Here is a 25,059-nt window from a genome sequence, read left to right on the forward strand (position 1 = left end):
GTTGTCCACCGCTGCTCTGTAGGACATTACAAGTGCTACAACAATCATTTTAAGCATTGCTCATAAAATGCAAGTGTTCTTTATAAACAAGCCTCACTATTTGTGCAAAGTACAGAAGCTTTAACACAAGGGAACGCTTCTTATTACGGTGTTAAGGACTTTTTCAATGGGAAAATGCAACATACTGCTAGATGCAATAGGCCTGTGTTTATTAAGAGTCTGAGACACCATTCCTAATCTGAATGCTGCATTTTCCATATCATCTTCCTGATCTGCAGCTTAATCACCTTCTAAACTAAATGTACCTGTTTTTTTTTTTTAATATTTCTATATATATATATAGAAAGAGAAGAGATTCTGATGTGAATAGAAGCCCATTCATGTATATATAAGATTTACATATTCCATCATGCTAGACATCTTGGTTAACCACCTCACTTTCGTGTTCTCCCTCACTTTCTCTATTGTATTTGCCATTTATTGGACAGTAATATAGAAGTCATGAGAGCATGACTAATTAATGGGGTTTTTATATTTAAGGCAGCACACGCAGCAATAGCAAAGCCATGACCAGCTTTGTACTACAGTGCTTACTCATAAGGAATTACCTCTATGACTGCAATGTAAATGGTGTTGTGGTGCTTTCCTTTCCTATCTAATAAATGTGATTCCTATGGGACTTAACCATTACTATGATATGTTTCTCTCCAACTGGATGATAGTAGTGTTTTTATTATTCCCCTCTCTCCCTGTATCATAGTAACACCGAATTAATTACCCCCCTTACTGGATCCAGAAGTTGCTATTGGAGTTTGGTTGGATTGTAGTGGTAGCTATGGTACTTGCCTCTCAGACTAGATCATAATGGTTGTTGTGGTACCTACATATGTTGCGGTTCCTATGGTACATCTCTGATTGCTCCTTCCCTTCTTATTTCAGACTAGATGCATTTGTGGTATACACATAATGCTTGCACAGGATGTCAGCACCACTAACATTGCAATATACATGGTTGCTACTTGTAATCTACAAATAATTCAAGGAACAACTAAGGTTAGCACATGCTTGCATAAGCAACCATTATATACCACTTCACACCTAATACCACCACCATGTAGCAGCGGGGACACATGCTTACAACTCCAACTTACAGCCACTCATTTACACATTCACCAGGAAAGGGGGCTTATTTCCTGCACCTTTTAATATTACCTCATTTATGACACATTTATAAAGCAGTGGCATGGCTGGGAAATCTGCACATTTATACAATGTGTGCATTATAGATGTACACTAGACCTTACAGATGGTGCAGCCTGATGATAGAACTGAATAGAGTTTATTTACTACAGAAAGACAGGACATTAACATAACAAAGTAAGAGTTATTTGTAGGAGTTATTTAACTTAGCAAATTAGGTTAAGACGTGCTAACATCTACCATCCAATTATGTATGAAAAGGTATTTTTAGATTTTCCTACACCGAATGATGTATTATTTTCAAAGTGAATCATTACATCATTCAATAACCCAGGTGAAATTTCCCATCCAAGGTAATAATTCACTTTTCTAAATTTCTTTAGTAAATCACCACCAGTGGGTGCAGAGTTCTGCCCAGAATGAGTGGGGGGAAAGTAAGGAAAATGGGAGAGCGCACGGCAGGGTGCCGCTCCATCATTCTCCCCCTCCCCTCTCTATAGAGCTAAACGCTGCTGTATGTACAACACTCGTTCATGCATCGTGCAGTGCTTAGTCGTTGGAAAGGATCATGAAAGATCCTTTCCAACAACAATAGTTGCACGTACGTATGCAGCTTTACTTATCAATCAGAATAAACCTATTTGTTTTTCTTTCATTTGAGAGTTGCCCTGTATAATATAGGACTGCATATTCAGAATGTTTTCTGTTCTTTATATTAAGTCATATGATATATATATATATATATATTTGATGTATGCAGGCTTTTGAATGTGTTAGTTTCACAGACCTCTAGTTTGATGTCAGGGAATGGAAGTTCAGAATTACCAAGGAAGCTTTCTCTGCTATTTCTTACAAATCTTTCCATTGGGTATGGAATAGTATGGTTTCACTAATTTACCAACATAACATAAGAATTAGTTTTTACTTTCAATGTGAAGGTGCACTTATTATACCATACACAATCCTGCACAACTGTGTTTACCATCTTAGCTTCAAATTTAATTTCACAATTAGTGCGGAAATGAAAGAAAATCAGTGTGATAATTATAAGCTCTATGATAATATAAAATGACAACATGAATATGATTTAAATTGGTTATGAAGAAAATTAAGTCTACACAAACTCTATAAAGATCATGAAACGAAACTATAAGGTCATACCAATCACAGCTGACCTAGATGACAGAAGGATACAGATCCTGCTGTATTAGCATTTGCAAATTTCTGCAAAAAACAAGCTTTTTTTCCTTGAATTGATCCTGGTTGCATAGCTGTGCATAGCAGGCATCCAGAAGCAGTAATATCCTAATTTGATTTTCCCAGGTCTGAACAAAACCTAACTGAGAAATTGAACTAACACACTTTTTAGTTTTTTCTTATTCTAACAACAAAAGGACCAAAATGAGTCTTTACCTTATGGGAGTGTAGCATTGGTTTGGCTTTGACTGTTTGCAGTTTGTCCTGGAGTGGTACACTTTGGGGATTGTTTAGGAGGACATGTGGTGGGCTGTTTTGGGGTAGTTGTTGGGTTACATTCCTGGATGAATTTTATAGTGGTGCATGTTTTTGGTTTAGGAGTGGAGCATTTAGTGATTGGCTGATCAGTGGGTCTCAGGGATGAGGGAGGTAAGAATGCAACCTGAGCTATGTTAGATATGGCTGATTTCTGCAAGTTTTTATCAACTGCAATCAAAGCAAAATAAAAGACTGTCCCATTTGTTGTATCAAATATTGGAATAAATTGAAATTCTTGTTTTGTTCCAGCTGGGCTTGGGGTATAACTAGAAATATTCAACAGGGAAGATCCTTCAAAATTGTCCCTCAATTCCTTGATGTTCTTGTTCATTCTTAGGTCATAAGTCTGAGCTGGAAAAAAAGAAAAAAGGCTATAGGTAAATATTCCAAGACTGTAGATAATCGTATTTACTGTCTTTGTAAATGCAACAGTATTAAAATTACATTAGGTTATTAAATATGAATACTTTCAAAGGATGGCCTAACATTGACCTGCAGTCAGTGGCGGACATAACCAAAAGTGGGAAATAAGTATTCAGTTATAGCTATGTCTAATTCTATCCTAAAATATGAAGAAAGTTTTAAAGACATCCTTGTAATGCTGCCTCCAAATATGATTCTTTTCTACACAGAACAAGATTTTGGGTGAACATTTGTCCACATCCTGTTTATTTGAGGAGTGTTAAATTGAAGAGGAAATGAAGAAAAACATCCTCACTGGTAACACAAACATTGGACATTCTAGGTGTGAGAAAACGTAAACTGGAACCAAACCTGCACTACCTACCCATCCCCATTCAATTTCAAGGTGCCACAATCTTCCTTCTTTACTTCTTCCTCCTTGCAATCTTCTGCCATCTTGAATGGCTGTACCGGGATGATGTAATTTAGGCTTGCAGAAGTGCATTCATTTTTGGCATACACTATGGAAGCCAGGATTATCAGTTTTCTCTGGCAACCACCACTGAACAGTGCATGCGCAGCTCAGCAAAATGTAACAGCTGGGCAGCTATCAAGCAGGTAATAATGGTTATATTGCCCCTTTCCACAATAACCACCTACCTGATCTTAAAGTTTTCAAAATGGGACTTTAGTTCAACTAAAGTAGGTAACAGTCACAGTATGTAGCATCTACAGCTGGTTTAGTAATGGCCTTTAAACAAATGTTTATTTAACATGCAGACCTAAAATAATTAGTAAAAAAAAGGAACATACCAGTTCCTTGATCCAGATCATCACCGGTTGCAGTCCATGATAAAATCACTCTGTTGGTTTTAAACTGAGCTTCCAAGTCTGTGATTTTCCCTGGAGGATAGACATCTGCTCCTGTATCAGCTATGGCAGACACCACAAAGGAGCCCCCATTGACAGTTCTACTAAAGCTTCCCAGTGCAGGTAGAACCTCTCCACCCAGAGGATTGGATGGCTTCATGACAACTTTACCTATAACAAGGATAAAGCATAAAGAATGAACCTAATAATGAAACCTCAGATTCATCTGTGAAAATGCTGGGTTCTTACAATTTCCAAATAATTTAGAAGATATTGCTAAGTCTTGCCAAAATTACCATCTCCCCTCAAAGAAGTAGCTTCTCGTCTTCCATCCTCTGTGAAAAGCATGAACTGCAATAAAAACCCACCAATAACGGAACAATTATTTTTTAGGTGCCTTCTACATCAGTTTTTTTCAACCAGGGTTCCACTAGGGTCCTCAAATGTTGCTGGGGGTTCATTTAGCAAAAAGCAATTTTGCATCATAAATAATACCAAGTTTCTTCAAAACCTGACAGTTATTTCAAGGTTTCTTCTAATTTAATATTAAAATTTCTCTATATTATCCCCCCACCCCCAACAATTTAATTAAAGCAAATATCTCACCATTTTCCATAAAGCCTCCTGGATAAAAAGCACTGCCTCTGGGATGGGTCAGCCTGCATTCACCATCTTCCCCATCCACTTGGACTTTCACATTGTATCTCCCATTTACAGAGAATGCAAAGAAATACTTGGAGTAGATTCCATCATCCTTTGCTATATCAGCGCCTTTGCAACAAAACATTACACAAGTGTAAGCATTCAAAATGCAGGAAAGGAGCAAAAAGAGAAACAATGGTAAACTAGCATACAACTGCAGTCTACATGAATACATTTCAGCTGTGTCATCTATGCACCATGCGTGTGCTTAGAATCTTGCTGGAATAAGTGGTTCGATAATACAACAGCAAACCTTTCAACTATTCTAACTAAGGTTTTAAACTAAAATTACCTCCTTTGTAAGATAGGACAACTGCACCCTTTTTTCTCTCTGATTTAAAGGAAGCATATCTAAAGTCAAACTTTTTATCAATGGAATAGTTAAGGGTTAAGATCCCCTGGTATTATTATTTTTTTTTCTTTTTGCATCTGTGTCCCATTATTGAGATATTTCTTCAATTCCCTTACTATATACACATCAAGATGAAAGAAGAGAGCTTTTCAAAGCAAGGGAACATCTCCTGTCACTCATTTGTTACCAGGACAGGTTTCTCCTGTTTCTTCTCGCCTCCTGTGAGTTATAGGAACACAGACAACAAATAAAACCTGACAAGAGGTTGTAACCTTTCCATTTAAAAAAATGTCGCCTTACATAAACATTAACTACTGAGTTGCCACCAGCATCACAACTTATGTAATAATGGAAATGGCTGTCGTGCTGTGCTAAGCTGCACAGTTTGTTGGGGTGCTATTCACAAGGAATGGTACCACAATGCAGTACACATGGAGTATGTACATTCCTGTGCATGTTATTATTAGTACTTCAGCTGATGTTGCTGCAGTGAGAAAGTGTGATGAACTAGGAAAAGGACCTTTTTTGTACACATCATTCATTGCAACCAATAAAATCTGAAAAGTCACCTGTGCCAGAAATAAAAAGCAATGAGGAAAGTGAAAGTTCATAAAATGTTAAGTTAATTTAAAGTCCAATGTTTAGTGACTTGAAATTGCCAAGTTTACTAGTATGAGAAAAAAAATTACCTGCTCCATTGTCCAGAAGTTCAAGAAAAGTCTGGTTGCCTTTTTCTGATGTGATGATGGCGGTAACCTTTGCCCCTCTCACTGGCAGCAATCCTTGGCTTACTGATGCCCGCACGCTCATTGGAGAGGGGTAATAATTTGTGTCTTTATTTATGTGAACATCTACAGTGATTGGAGACACATTTGTATCTGCTGCTTTGGATGTCACCACCAGACCTAAGGCCTGTCTGGATGTATAGGTATTACAAATGACATAGGACCAGACTCCAGTCTACAAACAGATAATAGGTATTTATTAGTATATATACACACAACCATGGATATGGTCATCCACAAGTAGCTGGATAAAGTTGTAATAATTAAAAATTCACAGTAAACTAAATTAATGGAAAGGGTGCTAATTAAAAAGGCTGAGCTACATGCAAACAGCTGAAAACACCGGTAAAATAAATATTTAGGAGCTGTTTTGTTTGACAAAGGATTTTTACTTTTAACTTTTTAGTTTTAAGAATTACACAGCTCTGCCAGTGATCTGACTTTTCTCTACTGCAATTAAAGCGATACTAAACCCGCATTACCTTTTCCTATTCCCTCACAGGGCCCTGCCAACTTCTTTCTCTCTTCCTGTACAGTACAGGTAGTCCCCGGGTTACATACGGGATAGGGATTGTAGGTTTGTTCTTAAGTTGGATTTATATGTAAGTCAGAACAGGTACATTATTTTAATAGATGCTATTAGGACAGATGTTTGTCTCAACATATTATTAGGCAGCATGGTGTCAGTTACTGTATAAAATCCTCACTGTGAGTTAATAAAAAAAAAAACAAACAAAAAAAAAAAACTTTATGGAGCTTTTCTTGGTCAATAAAGAGTTACAAGAGGTTGCAGAACAGAAAAGATTTCTTCTGCAAGACATGGCTCCATCTCTGAACCAGCAGGTAAGCCCCATCGGTATATAGGAGTTGTCTGAATGTTGGATGTCCTTAACTTGGGGACTACCTGTATCTTCGACTATCTTGATTGGTCGGAATGGGATGATGCATGTACAGCTCAACATTTTGCAAGATGGAGAGAGGGAGTGAGAGGGGGGAGAGGGATAAGTAGAGAAGGAGACAGGAAAAAGAGAGAGTGAAAGAAAAAGGAAAAAAGGGAAGAAGAGGGTAGAGAAAGAGGGGATTTAGAGAGAGAAGAGGGAGATGCAAGAGAGAGACATGGCAGAGAGGTAGCAGAGGTAAAGAAATAAAAAGTGGGAGGGAGTGGGGAGAGAGGACAGAAAGGAGAGAAGGAGAGAGAGAGGGGAAAGAGAGGTAGGGAGGTAGGGGAGAGAGGGGGTATTGGGAGAATGGTATGGAGGGAGAACAATCATACGTTAAATGCAGATATCACCCTGCACAGATCTCTGCACTGTGTTCTCAGTATAATCACATTTGTGCATCCTGTTACTGTGGAGCAGGGGTGTCAACCTCTGGCCCTGGGGGCTAAATCGGCCCCCAACATCTTTTTTTCTGGCCCCCAAAGGAATCCTAAATATAAACTGCAGCTGGCCAGTGAAATAGTGCCGCTACTACAATTCTCGGCATCACTCGCGTCTATAGACCAGCGGGCTCTCTGCCTATGCATTGGACTGTTTTATAGACGCAAGCAATGCCAGGAATTTTAGTAGCGGCGCTCTTTCAATGAAGAGGGGGTTCCAGCTGTACTTTTCCTTGCTACTTCAAGGCATGGACTTGAATGATTGGATTTTCATAAAAGAAAATTGTTATTATTATTGTTACCCTGTGCAAAAAGGTTACAATTGAAATTTAACTCAGAAGGCTACAAATAAAGAAAGGCATATGATTTTTTCTTAAACAAAATGTAAACATTTTTTTATGCCTCTATCTCTATTACAGGCTTGTTCCAGAGTGAACGTGATGCAAAACCTCTTTGTTTCCGTATGATTTTATATCTAATGAGAAGGAAAATATTCCTAAATGTTTTCAATAAATTTTGAGGTTGGCCCGCAACTTTGTCTAAGTTTTTAATTTTGGCCCTCGGTTGGCCCTCTGTGTATTTGAGTTTGACACCCCTGCTGTAGAGGTTGTCAACCAGCAGCAGGTACTAATTCCACATAGAGATGTTGTAATGCTGACCCTAGTGGTTGTGACATCCTAGGCCATGGTCTGGGTGGCCTGAAGGGAAATCCGGCCCTGATCATCATGCAAAATAATAATTGCTGAATATTTTGGGTGACAGAAAGAACAAATGAGTGCTATGAAGAGGGGAGAGGGAAGTGGAGAAGAAAGAAAAGCTGATCACTGTTCAAAAAACCGGTGACACAATTTGCAAGAAAAGTTTCCTATTACTTATTCAAGCCTTTATGGAAAAAAAAAGCAGGGTAATTTTATTAAAAAAAAAGAAAAAAAGGTATTTGTTTTTTTTAAGGTAAAAAGACAAGGTACATTACCCCGGCCCCTTCAGAGATCTTCAGTCTACTTAGGTGGGAAACTTTATAAGTAGTGAAGTTGTGTGTAGAATACACAGTTCCTGTTGGACCCCTCAGCTGGATATCTGGAGCAGTGAACTGCCAGGTAACAGTGAAGAACACTTCTCCATCCACTGTACTGTTTGTGTGGACAAGGCCATTTGAGCAGTTACCTGGATTTACAATGGAACTTCTGCTTTCTAGCTGTAACATAAGAAGAAAAATAACATAAATGGAAATACTTTTCCATACCACATGGAAACTAATAGGAGAATTACTTTCATATCCATTTTAGACCCGCACAATTTGTGATTTTCATTGCTGCAGCAGTTTATCTACTATTATTTTAATTTTTTAGGGTATCTGTCTGAATTTGATACTTTTTCTCGACCATTTGAGCTGTGTTAATATTAGTTGGTCATTTATTGGTCATATTTAAAGAAGATAAAGTAAAATACAGAAAGGTAAATTACTTCAAGAGCTGTCACTCCAACAATTAACAATGATTTACTAATACTATAGACAACTTTTAAATGTGGTTTTCCCATGTTTATATACTGTATGAGCTTTACACTGCACACAAGTAAACAATAATGAAATATTACCATTACCTGAGTAACTCTCTGATTGAAATTCAGATTTTCATTTGAGATTCCTATAAAGGCATCAATGAGATCATTTGACTGTAGATTATCTGTTGCAAAATATTTCAAACCACCTGAAAAAAAAGATATTTGCACAATTACTCCAATTCTGTCACCACTCTACTGCAAGGTGTGGTATTACACCTGCTAAGATTATATGTAATCTTTTATTAATGGAAAACAAAACAAAAATGAGGAATGAGCAGTAAAATGTGGTCAGCATTGCGTGGGGATACTTGTAAAACAACCTGTCCATCATGGAAATATGAGAAACAAAGTGGACACAGCACCAAAGAAATCACATTTTTTGGAATTTTAGAAATCCTATTGGGTGTTTTTGTTCCAGTTTTTCCAAACTATCCCCTTCACCATTAGTAACAGGTGCACAGTTTTCAGGAATTCATGATTAATAATTAAAGGATTTCTGATCTACCTCTCACCTGTCATATCGGCGAACTCCCCCAAATCCTTTGCTGCATCAGAGCTCAAAGCAATAGTATGAATTGTGGCTCCACTCTCTTTAATGGCAGGAAAGCATAGAGTGTTTTTATTCAGATCATTTCCATCTGCCAGAAATAGGATTTCAGTTCCATCTAATGATCCAATAAGCTTCCTGTTCACCTGGGTGATAAAAAGAGTTGATGTTACTTCTTAACTCCAGAAGTTAAAGAGGATCCAGGAAAACCTCTAAACCAGCGGTCCCCAACCTTTTTGGCCCCAGGGACCGGTTTCACGGAAGGAAATTTCTCTGAGGACCGGGGGGGGGGGGGGGGGGGGGGGGGGGTGCACAGAGAGAAAAGAGAAGACATACTCTGGCGTCTTCTCTTTTCTCTCTGTGCACCTCTGCTGCTTCAAAGCGATCACATGACATCTGACAGCCAATCGAGCTGCATGTCATGTGCTCGCATTGCTTGTACACAGACTACTGTGTACATTTACCGGCATCTCATACAAACACCGCTGCGGACCACTTCCGGTCCGCGGATGGTGGTTGGGTGCCGCTTCGTTTTCAATAATGGATCATGTACTCGCGGCCCACTGAAAACACCGCCGCGGACCGGTAGTGGGCCGCGGCCCGGTGGTTGGGGACCGCTGCTCTAAACCACCCTTCTGGACCTTTTTAAAATGGGGAAACCCTTGAAAAGTGTTCAGGTCTTTAAGGAACCCGTTCTTTAATTACTATATCCACAGCTCACACTATATTAACATGGTGTTCAGTGGGAAAATGTCTCTTACATTGCTGGCCAGAGGGAATAATGTCACCGATAATGTTACAGATAGCCAAAATGTTCCTTAAGCTGACTTGAAAGGCATAGGCTTCTCATTGCTCAAAGGACCCCTAGCAACTTCCAGGTAAACCCTAGGATTCCATGGAATCCTGGTTGACAAACACTGATCTAAATTCATAAAAATAATTACATTCACAAAGGACATGTGTTACCTGCAAATTATCTGGATTTTTTTGTGAATCCAGCCTTAGGACCCTGGTAAACCACACAGCTGACCAGGTGACCTGACCTTTCCTATGTACAGTTAAGTAATACGGCTAGGTCACCTAGCTGCTCCCTACCGGTGCCTGGTTAATGGCAGACTGATGAGCTCATTCCATGGATTGTATTCTGCCCATATTCATTGTCAGCTCGTATTCAGAAAGTATACGGAATTGGTTTCTAGATATGCCTCTTCATCTCCAAGGGGTTTACAAAAAGCTGATATCAAGTTATATTTAAGTACGAAGCTACATTTAATAATTATTTTTAATGAATACATAACTGTGCACATTAATGGCTTCTATATCTGGAAGTTCAGCTTTAAAGAATGTGTTCTTTTTTCCTTTTTTTTATCACTATGGGCTGTATCACATTACCGTGTAGGCTTCAAAGTTGCCCATGTTGTTTAGACCTCTTAGGGAATCTGAATAGGAATGGGCTTTGATCCGGTCGTTACTGTGGGAAAAATAATTTGGCTAATAGACTCTACATACAGGTAAATTAAATATCTATTTTACCTCAAAAGCCTTTTGTATGGCAGAGCAGAAGTCTGATCCATAGTTTGTAGAGGTACCTGGAAGTTCGGATTTCAATTTCTCACGATCTGCATCAGTATTGATTTGTGTGAGCCTACTAAGGATAAATGGGTAGGATGCAAACTCAACAAGGCCAACGTAAGTTCCAAGAGCAGTGGCCTCGGTAAGGAAAATGTCTGCCGCTTGGTGGACTCGCCATTGACGATTGTTCTGAAGACAAAGAAAAAGACAAGAGTTTAACGGAACAATCCACATGAGATCTGGGGGCATTGTACCCTATAAAGCAGGGGTCCCCAACCCCAGCCGTCTGACCGGTGAACTGCAAGAGCATGGAGACCAGCAGTGGCGTACCAGTCAGAGTAGCGAACCATGTCCCCTATACAGATCACAGGCTCTGGGTGGTGGGCAGGTTGTGTCTCTGGACACAACCTGCTTACTCTCCCATCACAGGCTCAGACCTGCAATGGGAGAATGGGTGGGATCTGGCATTATGAAGTCACTCAGGGGGAAGTTTCTTCCCCTTCACCGCGCGGTCCGGAGTCCGTAGATTTAGTGGTCCGTGAGCTCATTAGGAGGAGTCAGACTTTTGAACCTACAGGTAGTCCCTGGGTTAAGGACATCTGACATACAGATGCCTCCTAGATACTAACAGGGCTGTCCTGCTAGCTCCTGTGCTAAACACAGCTGAGGTTGTGGGTGATCCCAAGGACTGAGCTCTTTTGCAGCATTTTGTAACTCTTTAATGACCAAGACAAACTCTGCAGTTGTTTCTTTTTGCATATCAAAGCACAGCTTGCTCCAGAAGTTAATGAATGTCTAAACTCTGACTTTTTTTTTTTGCTTTGTTTGTGATTAACACACAGTAAGGATTTTTTACAGTAACGGACACCACGTTGCCCAATAATATGTTGAGACAAACATCTGTCCTAATTGCATTTATTAAAATAATATACCTTTTCCAACTTACATACAAATTCAACGTAAGAACAAACCTACAGTCCCTATCTCGTATGTAACCTGGGGACTACCGGTATTGTGTGATGTATCTAACTGTTGACTCCACAGAATGAAGCCCATACCTGAATTGTATTCACTTTATTCTGTTCATATTTGCTGTCTTGTTGGAAGTTGGCTCATATTGTAATGCCTAAGTTCTGTTATACTTTTGTATGTATCTGTTTTTTTTTCCTGTATATGTTGAAAACCTTTACAAAAATTGAAAATTAAAAAAAAAAATACAAAGTAGGCCTCCTTTCCCTTATCCATGGAAAGAACTCATTAGCTAGCATTTTCTAGCCTCTCTTTGCAGCCAGTCACCTTCATAATGGAATAGGCTTTACATATAAGTGACAATGTGCAAAAAAAAGTATTTCAGTTAAAACCAGATAGGAAATGTTTACATGCACAACAAGCATACGGTGTAACATAATTTTGCTTTGGGTATAAACACTTTACTTTGATTCATTCTTCTGGATCAAACTCCTCTACCCAAGCATTTAGCAAATAGCCTGAGCTGTAAAGTTGAATAAAAAGGGTTAGAACAGCAGGCCAAGATTGCTTGGAGTTATTTAAATTGTCAATGTCAATTCAGCTGTACAACACGTTTTACTAGTCAACCAACTACAGAGAGAAGATTATAACACGTACAGTAGCCATGCTTCCAGAAACATCTATCAGGAGAGTAATCACTTTTTCTTTGTAACGTAGGAGAGAGAAGAGCGGCTCGGTAATGCTGACATTATCCCTTGGAGGAGACAGAGAGATATCACTGGAATTTTTAATTATGTCCCATGTACTGTGACAGTCACACATCCGATTCTGCATTGTGGGAGCCTCCATACTGTGAGTATTTTCAGTACAAAATTCAGAAATCTGTGAAAAGAAAGTTTTTTTTTAAATATATTCCAGTATTTATAGGGGAAAATGTTATAGTACAATCATATAAAGCCAATAATACCAGGTAATCATGCCTTTTATACAGAACTATGCAGCAAGTCAAAGAACAATGCAGGAAACCATAGGAGCCAATCAGCAATTGTCTTTCTTTGGTATTATTTAAGTTAAACTAATGACAGCTGAAATATTAGTTATAATTGCTTTGTGGAATACACCACCTCCCCTCAGCTGGTTTCTGTACTCATATTAATTTCCCTGGAGTCATTCATTCCCCGTTCTATAGGAATGAATTGAAAGTGCAAAGCCATAGACATTTTAGCATAGGAGCAGCTGTACAATCCAGCTAGCAGTATCTTGCTGGAATACCTGCAGGTGAGAAAAGGACTTGGAGATAACTCTGGGGATGAGGATAAATATAAAATAATAAAAGTATAATGTAAATTACTGCTTGTATTCATTTTTGTCTGTCTAATCAGTGTATCTACGATCAAGAATACCTGCTATGAAAACTGTGAGCGCCTGGACTGCTTTACAACTGCATTCTACCCTGACTGTGACTCCCCAACTTTGCTGGGTTGTGAATACTACATACATACATAATAGAGTCTGCAAAAAGTAGTGAATGACCTGAAAGTTCTTTTCTTCAAACAGCAGCTGGAGGAGTATTTTGCCATCAAGTCAGAAAGGTAAGTGGGACAAGAACTGTGTAGGGATTTAAAGGCAAAGCACAGGAGCTTGAGTTTGATTCTAAGGTGAAATGGAAGCCAGTGTGGAGAACTACAAAGAGATGCAGCAGAAGAGGAGGGGTGGGAAGGATGGATGAATCTAGCTGCAACATTCATAATAGATTGTAGAGGAGAAAGTCGGGTTAGGGGAATACCAGAGAGGAGGAGGGGACAGTAGCCCAGACGAGATATATATATATATATATATATATATATTTATATATATATATATATATATATATATATATATGTTTGAAACAAAGCCTGTTGGTGCTCTATCCCCTTGTGGATTATTTTTGTGTATGCCAAAAATGTATCCCACAAAGTTAATAACAATAAAGTCTGACAGGCATGGGAACAGATAAAAAGGGTCTGATTTATTAAAGCTCTCCAAGGCAGAAGAGGATACACTTTTATCAGTGAAGCTGGGTGATCCAGCAAACCTGACATGGATCAGGTCCAGGATTCAAAACATTTGCTAGCAAATAGAAAATGACTTTGAAAAAAACCCTGCAGAATATTTAATGACCGCTAGATGGTGGTAGAGTCCTCGCTGAAAATCTGTATATCACACAAAGTAAGTTGCAGGTATGAATACCTTGCTATATTACATATAATATGATAAAAATATATAAATATAATGGACACAAAGTTAGTTGGGTGGTTTGCAGTGTGAACTGGCAGTGCCAGGGTTCTGGCATGCTATCTTTATGGTGTCAGGCACTTTTCTGTACATAAAATAATAAAACACTAAATTACAAACACATACTGAGTTTGTAATAGATTCTATGTAGTAAAATAAACTTTTTTAATATTTTACACTAGCTGTGCTGGAAAAGTATTTCTTTGTTTTCTTTAAGTTAAATTTTTTTTTCTATGGTAAAACATAGTGACACTCAGACCCACTTAGCATGTGAAACACAGCCAGCAGATGCGATATACTGTATTTATCTAAAATGCATGCAAAAGGTCAGTGTCACTGATACTGTATTTGCTGATTGCAAAAATCTATAGATTAGATTTTTCCTTGAGTTACTCTTTAACAAGGCAATGGCTGCCATAATTATTTCTGACACAATAAACAGTGGAAGTATAAAAAAATTTAACTTATTTATAAGTACCAGGCCAGCAAGTATGTCTGTGTTTTCAGTAGATTTGCAGATATCAGATTTTTCCTATAAACACAATCTATTGCTTTTGGGCAACAGGCCTGTGTACAGAGGAAGGAGAAGGTACAAAGGACAGAACCCCATAATGAAATCTCTATTGGGCTTCATGACTCTTTTATTCCATTATATATCATACCTGTTATAGGCATGTTCAGTACAAAATGCCTCATTACTGGCTCAGTAAGCAGAACATTCCTATCATTTGTGAATCTGACTGCTTCATTGTGTAAATTGAACAAATATCCTATGCAAATGTCAGACTTTCTGAAAGTTTATATTTACATATTATTACCCATAACTTAACCATAACTAACTCACAAATTACTAAATTGATGATTGATTGATTGATTGATTGATTTACTGTAGACCTAATTTAAAGTGGATGTTAAATCTGCAGATATTCTGCATTCACTGGTTAATCACCACCCCATTTATCAACATAACAATTGCTTTTTTTAATATAATCCTTCTATTTCCATTACATATAGAGCATGTGATATCATCATTGGGTTGCTGTGATTCCTTATGCAATACAGGCAGATCATTGCTAGTGTGCAGGGCAGTACATAGCCCCCTGAAGCCATCAGACTGCCCTGAGTAATACTCACATATGATGCTGATCTTCTATGATTGGAAGGTCCCAAATACAATGGGCCTGATTTATTAAAGTTCTCCTAGACTGGTTAGGATACACTTTCAGTGGTAAAACTGGGTGATCCAGCACGCCTGGAATGATTCTGGAGGATTCAAAACATTTGCTAGAAAATAGCAAATGACTTTAAAGGAATCAATTTCAGGTTAGCTTGATCACCCAGCTTCACGGTTGAAAGTGTATCCTCTTCAGCCCTGGAGAACTTTAATAAATCAGGCCCAATGAATGAAAAGGATAAGTCAGAAACAGTACAGCTGGTTATAAAAATTTGGAATAATGAATGATTTTGTCTAGCCAGGAAATAAAGAGACCTGTGGCTTCTATTCATTACTGTAAGACTCATATGGTATGCAGTAAAATCAGAAAAAAGCTATTTTAATGTTTATTTTTTTTTAAGTTTTAATGTTTATTATGTATTAATAATTGACTTGAAAAAATGCTGTTTCTTCCTGGACTGAATTGATAATTAGCAATCAGTTTTATACATGTCCCCATAGGGAATTCTTCTTTGCCTATAGCTGTGGATTCCATGCCATTTGCAAGTTATGGATCATATATTATCACAGGAAAGCACAATGCCCAAACGGTCTTATTTAAAACTAGCAAACAGCACTATCAAATCATTTACAACTCTGCATATCTATGTATTCTACTTTACTCTATTTATAGCCAACACCTATAGTCAATTGTATCACTGTATTGTGCATTGTATTTGCTTATCCAGTATGCCCATGCAAAATGAAAGAGGCAAAAACCAAAAATAAATAGTCTCTTAAATAAATCTAAAATGTAATTGGTTGCTGAAGGTTTGCACATCATGATTAGCCTTTCCATTGCTTAATTGAGAAAAGCTTAAAACACGGACTAACAAGGAGTGCAACAGGTCAGTCATATGGCTCCTGACACAACCTAAATTCAAACCCCTTTTCTGGATTGGGGTTGGAGCTTTTCTAATTAAAGATTTAACTCCCAACTATTAGACATAAGGAACAGACACCTCCATTAGTTCAAATCATATAGAAGACGAATCCACCCTTGGACCACATTGATAGTTATAGAAAAGCTTGATTTGGGTAAAAGAGAAGATGAACTGAGAGGGGAAAACCTCCAGGATAGAGAGGAATGCTGTTTAGTAATCTTACACAGCCCTTAGAATTCTCTTAGCTAAGTCACCATTTAGTAGTGATCAGACGATCCCAAACCTAAATCTTTCCCTCTACCTACAGAGGCTTGACCATTAAATTTTCAATCTCCTCTTCCAAACTGTAGCTGGGTATATTATGGGTGCCTTCAAAAAAGTACAAACCTCCCTGGATTGTAAGCTGTTCGGGACAGGGTCCTCTCCTCCTCCTGTATCACTGTCTGTATCTGTCTGTCATTTTAAACCCCTATTTAATATACAGCTGCGTAATATGTTGGCGCTATATAAATCCTGTTTATTAATATTATTATTATTATTATTAATAATAATAATTATGATAATAAATTCTGAATTTCAGCATCTACTGTATACCAGGCAGTCACAAGGTGACAAACTTCTATCATACTGATTCTCTTGATAGGAACCTTCCTGCTGGCTTATTTGGGTAACGGGTAAAATCCCAGGGTTTTTTTTATTGAGTTCACCAATGTATGAATAATATCAGGAAAACAGACAATAATAGTACTCACAGAGTGCAGACCAGGGAAATACATGATAGATTCAGCAGCAATCTGATTCCTCTCGGGGAAGAATGTACAGCCTTGTTCATACAAGCCAGTATTGGGATCTATGTTACATGTCTTGGTTAAGCAGGAATCTTGCTCATGTTCCAAAACTCTGTAAATACCGCTAATATTGACCGAACACCTGCAAGTAAAAAAAAAAGTGTGAACGGCACAAACACTTAGGAGCCAAAAACAATGTGGCCTTGTTCTGAATTATGTAGTTCTCCTTCACCAACAACTACATATACAGTCCTTTCCTTGCTGTCAGGCCTAAGAATCTTCTTCTAAACTACCCATAGAAGTTATCTATACAGTGGAAGGGGGGAGTATAGCTGTATAATTGGTCACAATAAGACATAGAGTAATAAATAAGCATTATCTATACAATGCAATATTACATTTGAAGCTGGGATTCTTGGGGAAGGGGGTGTAAAGCTCAAGCCCTGCTTGTAGTATCACTATGGGTGTTATATTTCCTTAAAAGTGTGTAAACCTTAACAACAATCTTTTCTTCTTTATTTCCTCTTTATATTAACAGAATTGAAAGCATTTTGTTATATCTTGTTATATTTTGTTATATATATTTTGTCCCTGCACTGAAATCTCGGGCCCCGATTGCCCCATCCTGATTGATTTTTGGACTATTAGTGAACATCATCATGCTGGTAACATTATCCTGAATTTTATCCCAACTACTTATAATAAAATGATAAGCTAAATTAAAAATGACATATGTGATGCAGTGTATTACGGTAATACCAATACCAAAGCATTATATTCCTGCTGCCCATGTAACACTTTTATTATATGATGATCCTGCTACAATCTGTGTTTTTTCTGTAACAGGTCAAACCTGTTACAGAAAGTCTCAGCTGCTAAAGCTATGTACACATGCTTGATAATTGCACATGTTTGATAACTGTGTTGCCCAGGACAAAGATCATGATTGTCTGTGTACAGCAATCCCCCGTTGTTGTCAGTTTGCCATGGCAGATCACTGAGCGGCAAAATGGAACAACCGCTGTCAGTTCTATGGAGAGGGGAGTGGGGAGGATGAGCTGGAGGGACCCAGCTAAGGGTCTATTAGGAAAACAGATAAAAACATACCGTGTTGCTTCTACTTGAAGGTTTGGTGAAATGTAGAAGGGCTGCTCAGTGTTGTACTCCTCAAAGACTCCCCAACGAAGACGAGCCCATTCTCGGACAAATAACTTTCCTACAATTGTGAAGTCATTGAAAAGATACTCAGGAGAGGTTAGATGCCCAGACAACACCAATGGAGGGTTACATTCATTTAAAAAAAATGGTAATTCTACTTTAATTTACCAAAAAACATATAGCTAATAATACATGTTAGTAAAAAATTTAATTCGCTCTGTACCTAGCTTTGGTTTCCAAAATCTGGCAAAAATAAAAATACAACAGTAAAGCTTTCTTAAATCTTTGCAACATATTCATATATGGAAAGAATTATCTCACTTTAATATTGTTCCCCTTGATGCAGCTTACATTATGGGGAACATTTATCAAATATTGAATAAGAATATCAACACTATTTTGGCAATATTTCTCACAATTTAATCTGTCAATTTGCTTAAAGGTTTGGAGCTTCTGACACTTTAGAGCTATTACGGTACCTTTTTTGACCACTTTTAGAAGCCTGTTTGCTGGGGTACAACCTGTTCCCACTTTGTTAAGTCTGGTGTTTTTAAAGTTACAAACATAGTGGAGAACAAATTCTGTTGATAAATAGGCCTGTACGAGGGGGTGCTGAGAAGTTCCTGGCTTTGCCCAGAAAGAAGAGAGCCAGAGTTATGAAAAAACACATTTATTCAACATATTTCCCCCTGAGACTGATGCACTTGGTACAGCGTAGTTGCAGCTTTTCCGAACCGTTCAAATAAAAGTCCTTTAGTTGGACCGCAAACCAGCTCTCAGCAGCATCTTTGACGTCAGAAATGTCCTCAAAACGTTGCCCCTTTAGGTGTTTCTTCAAATTTGGGAACAGATAATAGTCCAAAGGGGCCAGGTCAGGTGAGTAGGGGAATGGTGATCCAAATGGAAACCCAGGGTGTTCAATTTGTCAGCCACAACATTGGACGTGTGTGCCCCCTTTGGTCAACTTTCCACAGCAATTCGTCATTATTGCCTCCTTCAGCTGGTCCAGGAGGTTAGCACAATTTTGTCCAGTGATACTAGAGCCCTGAGGTAGGTAGTCCACCAACAAAATACCGTCTTTGTCCCAGAAAATGGACACCATGACTTTTGTTGACCCATTTCTGGGTTCGGAACTTCTTCAGCCGTGGGGACCCCCCGTGGCGCCATTCCTTTGACTTCTCCCTGGTTTCATCCTCAGTCACTAACCTAGCCAAAAAGTCCTATGCAGCTTCAAAATGGGCCAAAACGGCTTTGGATGCTTCAACTCGTTCCTTCTCTTGATCATTGTCTAGGATAGTGGTGATAACAAACCCAACACGCTCCCGTGAGATGTCAAGTATCTGGGCTTTCTTTTTTGTGGATATTCGCCGGTCCTCAATAATCAGCTCATAGACAGCATCGCAGGTTGCCGGGTCAGTTGAGGTTGGGGGCGCCCATTGTGGGGCTCATCCTCAACGGTGAAATGCCCAGGCTTGAAACAAGATATCCAGGTTTTACCAGGGCTGTAGGAAGGACAATTCTCCCCCAGTGTTTGTGACATCTCAGTGTGAATGTCCTTTGCTGAATTTCCCTGGAGAAAAAAAAACTTCATGATGGCCCGTAACTCCAACGACGTGAAACTTGCTTGTGCCTCTGCCATCACAGCTTCTCACTAAAAGAAAAAAAAATCACAAAGACCTGATATTTACACAGTTACATACTAAGATATTAGGCTGTCATATGTCTCCACACTCATTTTTCTATTTCATCTGGAAAGGGGGCAAAGCCAGGAACTTCTCAGCACCCCCTCGTATTTCTCTTTGCATTCCACCTTATACAATCCTATGTAATGTCCCACTTACTGAATGCAACATCATGGACTTGTATAAAACCAAACATATATATACTTTTTACATTACAAGAAACATAAAAAAGGGACAAGTCTTGACTGGTTTGGGTTGCATTTCGTCAGAGGAACATAAACATATTTTGGAATTGTGACTGTCATTCTGGCATCCTGGTACACTAAAGACTGTCAGGTAACAAAATCTGCACTATATTTTATTCTGGTGTACATCTTTTCTTTACTGTCTAACCTTTCTGCATTGGACACAGTAATAACTGATTTGTGATGGGGCTGTCAGCAAACCTGCAGCTCCATATGTTGCCTGCTGATGGCACTCTATTTCATTATGTCCCTCATGTGCTGGCAACCAACAGCGGCCTTGCTGCAACCATGCAACACCTGTGCATATAGCCATAACCATAGACCAGCCTAGGTATACCCTGTCTGTTCTGTATATTATATTTCACTTTTTGCACTGCGGGATTGGGTTGTTTGCACTGTGTTTCAGCTTGTCACATTATCCTCTTTTGTTTGCTGTTACATTGAGCAAGTTGGGTATGCATTCAGTTCCAAATACACACGCCTAACTTATTCCTGTTTTTCAGGCTATTTTGTGTATGTTACTCTAGTCTGGGCTCCTGATTTGGATTACAAACTCATCCAACTCTCTTAATCTCCATTACATAGGGAGTTCAAATATTTGAGCTAAGCAAACTGGAAAACATTGTTTGATCTATCAGTTCACTGCACAGGAAGCATATAACAGGTATCATCGCATGGTAGCAGTGGGTAGCAGCGGAGTTCTACAGCTGGCTGTTATGTTACCAATTATATATTTTCAACCAATATACTGCAATTAGTTTTTGGCTGATTTGTTTCTTTGATGGATAGATTACATTTAATTTATGACTTGCATTATAGTCATTATCAGGGGAAAGGTTTGTAAGCTGCAGAAACATAAGAAGCCAGTGGATCTACTAAAGACTGAAATATTAGTATTAACCGATCAAATACAAAACTAAAATGAATTGGCGAAAACTCAACTATGGTCGAATTTTATGTTCAGTAAACTCCATGATCTCATACTGCAATTAAGATAAAAAATTAATGAATTTCTTATTATATGTGTTATCAGGAATCATTAAAACCCCAGGGAAATCAATAGCCATCAATTGCATTTATTAGTTCTGAGCAATCAATGGCTGGAGGTGTTAGATTGCATTCCACCCTCCCTCCTGCACTGATATATTCCTGACACAAGAAGGCTCGGGTGACCCAAGAGTGGCTATTTGTGCAAGACATTTCCAGTGCTATGATGGCCTTTAACATTGTGTCCGGTTGTGGAAATCCAGAGATTTAGATATTTGTTAATTTCCTTTATTGTGGGTTATCTCACATAGGTTAGCTTGGTATACTAAGGAATACATTTGTGCCATGATGGGTCTAGAATAGCTTTCCCATCAAAGTTTTTTGGTAATAACAAAGCAGTTTTGCTCACCACGGGGTCCATACACCGAGATCAGATCTTCATTCAGTAAGAAGTTTGGAGTCAGATGAATAAACTGTCCTTGTTCTCTGCAGCCCCCATACTGTCTAGTGTAAGGACTATCTCCAATATTCAAGAATGTGTCAGCAACTATAATATTTGCCTAGTAAAGGGAGCAAAATGGATATCAAACAAACATGCATTGTTTAACATTTAACTTTTATTGTACTTTAAATGCTAATTTGGTCTGGCTCATTGTACCTACTTTATTTCCAAAATGGGCTTCTTTATCTAAAGCAGTAAGTACGGTCAGATTCAGTACACCAACGCCATGCAGAGCAACGCATTTACTGCAACATCAAAGGATGTTTTAGTAAATATTAAATATTGCCTGAGGTTATCTAATATCAAGAGGTGGAATTCTAGACTCTTAACATTTTTCTCTCCACCTAACCCTTCAACAAAATCCTGTTTGCAAAGATCAATAGGTTAGGGTGAAATTACTTTTACAGAACTGTATATGTTAGTGCAATGACTTCTTCACACAGATTTGAAAACATTTCAATCAAAGTCTGAAAAAGAGCTACTCTGGTGTAAAATCTTTTCATCTATATTCTCCATGTTTTGAGATTAGCAGTAGCATTTTTATCTAACCAATATACCTGTTGGAGATATTAGAATTTATATCCAGATTTCGAACCTCCTATAAGATTACCCTATTGGCAACTTCTGTTTTTTCAGCTTTCTCATTTTTTAATTCAAAGCATAGATATGAATTTCAGAATGTATTTTCTTTAACCAATATTGACCCAAAAACCAGTTTAGTTCCCTTTTTATTCTTGTAGAACACTGAAATCCACTGTACCAGTTACTTTCTCCTTGTCCTTTGCCAACCCAACTTTTGTTGACTGTGTTGCAGAAACGTTTGAACTGGTAAGACTGACATTGCACTTTGCAAAGAACAGGCAACATCGACCTTTGATGTAAATAAAGAGGCCAGAAATATAAACTACAATATAATTAAGGGTATATTTGCTATATATAGTCTTCATCCAACACTTGCATGCTCTGAAGATTCAGATGTCCCAGTTATGCATGTGTGAATAAAATGGACTTTACAAGAGGATCGGTGCAAAAATGTTAGTAATTTAAAAATGATATGACCCTGATAAGCAGTTGAAGTTGATTATGCCCAACAGAAACATTGTATAATTGTTTTGGCCCATTTATTTATTATTGTATTAGTAAGTTTACATTTTATTAAACCTCATGCTTCTATACAGTGTTGAATTAGCATTTTACCTTCTCATATTTTTCCCTTCCACGATTGCCATAAGTAGCTTTCTGTGACCATGTTGAAGGAATTAGGATTTTGATGCTTCTGATAAAAAGTCTTTGCTTGGTTGCGTGAAATAAATCGTGTGTAGCTTCCCTTATCATAAGCTATGAAAAAAAGAACAGTGCAGGATTGTGCAAAGACAAGTGCATTGTACCATATAATACATGTTATAAATGTCACCATTAATTATTAGTTTAAAGGGGTTTCACTGTCTGACGACCAGAGGCAAGAACTGCTTTAGGTCAAAAAATCCAAAATTAAAGTAAGCATGTGCTGAGACCAATATGAAGGCTGCCAATACCAACTGCCTTCTACAATTCCATGTCTTACTGTCTGATGTGGGTACTTACGTCAATGAACCAGAACTAGTATGCAACAAGTTGGGTCAGACAGGAGTCAGTAAGTCCGTCACAAAGGAAACTTGTGTATGGTAAAAATATAAAAAAACCTTAAATTTTTATTTCACTTGTGTATAAACAATGGCAAACCACACTGCCTACTAACCGTGCCTCTCATAAACATTTCTGTGGTAAACTTTACTGTTGTTACTAATTCACCTGCTGTGTACTGGATGAGTCAAGTTCCTGCCATCATATTCTGTATATGAAATAAAAAATCCCCTCGGAATTTATGTAGAAATCTCACATTTAGTATCTTTAAGAATAATTCTGAGATTCATTTGAGGGCAGATTAGTGTATGGGCAAGTTCAGTCCTCTGTCATGTCTTCACTGCCATCTGGAATCATGTTGGTGGAATGAAATACTCTGACAAAGTTGGTTGTGTCACAAATAAAACACGTATGTGTTCTTATCTTGTGGGCCAAACCAGGCCCTGCACTCTCATACGTGCAATAGATGTTTTAACCAAATGTTTGCTTTGATCAAGTCAATCTATACAGAACATGCAACTCGTGGAAACAGTATCCATTGATTTGATTTAAAACCTACTTCAGAAAAATAGTGAGACTTTTAGGATAAAGGACAGCATAAGCCAAGCCACGAGGATATGTGAGATGAGTACAAGGTGGTGGTGTCTCAGTAAGTAGGGTAAAGGACTTACAAGAGACAGCAGAGTGAAAGATTATCTTTAAGATAATGTTACTTATTGTAAGTCTGAGCAATGATCTTACCTGGATTTTTTCTATAATGGCATCATTTTCAGGCACTGCAGGGTGGATTGCAATCACAATGTCATCATAACCTCCATCCGTAACTTTCACAAGAGAACATACAGCTGGGCAGAAGATATGAAATCCCAGTAACCCTAACACAAGCCAGGCTTCCATTCTGTGATGCCTTCACCCAGCTCCCCTCCTCAGATATGTATGTGCTCTGATATGCCATGAAAACTTTTAAATAGAACTTTATAGGATTTTATTGCTCCATGTTTCAGGCTATTGGTGGACACTTCAGTCCAGAGCAGTTATGTACATTTATAATCCAGGCAATCAAGGCTGAGTCAAACTTTCAACAGAGCAATAAGGGGAACAACCAGTTTTATATTTTTATTTACAAAGTCCCCATCACCATGTTTTCTTTCCTTAAACTTTAACCACGCACTTTTTAAGGTTACAGCTAACATGAGGAATAACCCTTTGCTATAAAAATAAATGTAGTAAGGAGTACACGTCCAGACTATGGAAGCTTGAGGAGAGTATTTTGGAGTTTATACTAGTTGTTTGCACACCACTTACCACATACCACATACCAGTGCGCTTAGAACTGTTAAATATCCTCACCTCAACATATCCAGGAGCCAATAGAGCAGAGACAAAGCTAGACATATGACCAACAGGGTCCCTGTTTCTGGATCTCTTACTCTCTCAAGGTCCACTATTGCAAACCAGTAGTCAGTTTCCAACACCTTCGGATGATGGGGTTATGAGACCATCCTGGGTATTTTAAACCAATTTTTGTGAAACTCTCACATCCGAGACAGAACTTGGACAGGGTGCAAAGTGCATTGGGCTTTGTTTAACCTAAACTGTCCCTGAGATGTCCATTTTTTACCCTCAAGAAGGAAGTCCACCACATGGCCTGGCAAGTCAAGGTGAAATTGATTCTTTCCATGAGCAGGATAATGCTAAAACATCTTATGGACAGACGCTGAGAGGTGATGCCATGTACAGATAGGGATACCCTTTTTGTTTATTAGTATGCTAGGTCTCTACAGTGTACCCTCAAGCAGATGTCCCGACAATGCTGGAAAGGCTTAAAGTCAAGCCCTCTTCCTCTTG

At 38.4% G+C, this 25,059-nt stretch overlaps 1 protein-coding gene across 1 annotated transcript; it reads right to left on the reverse strand.

Annotated features, from left to right (window-relative positions):
• Positions 1 to 2,183: 2,183 nt before the first annotated feature.
• LOC140337168 (calcium-activated chloride channel regulator 1-like) lies at positions 2,184 to 24,108 on the reverse strand. Its single transcript, XM_072420739.1, has 14 exons — positions 23,953 to 24,108; positions 22,786 to 22,926; positions 21,496 to 21,646; positions 18,122 to 18,230; positions 16,979 to 17,156; positions 12,513 to 12,737; positions 10,848 to 11,075; positions 9,280 to 9,460; positions 8,807 to 8,913; positions 8,178 to 8,399; positions 5,731 to 6,001; positions 4,594 to 4,758; positions 3,931 to 4,158; positions 2,184 to 3,066 (listed from the first exon to the last, which is right to left on the reverse strand). The coding sequence occupies exons 1-14, from the start codon at positions 24,106 to 24,108 to the stop codon at positions 2,615 to 2,617; spliced, it is 2,814 nt and encodes a 937-aa protein (XP_072276840.1). The 3' UTR covers positions 2,184 to 2,614.
• Between the last annotated feature and the right edge of the window lie 951 nt (positions 24,109 to 25,059).

This window comes from Pyxicephalus adspersus, chromosome 8 (genome assembly GCF_032062135.1).
Source record: "Pyxicephalus adspersus chromosome 8, UCB_Pads_2.0, whole genome shotgun sequence".
Taxonomy (NCBI): Eukaryota; Metazoa; Chordata; class Amphibia; order Anura; family Pyxicephalidae; genus Pyxicephalus; species Pyxicephalus adspersus.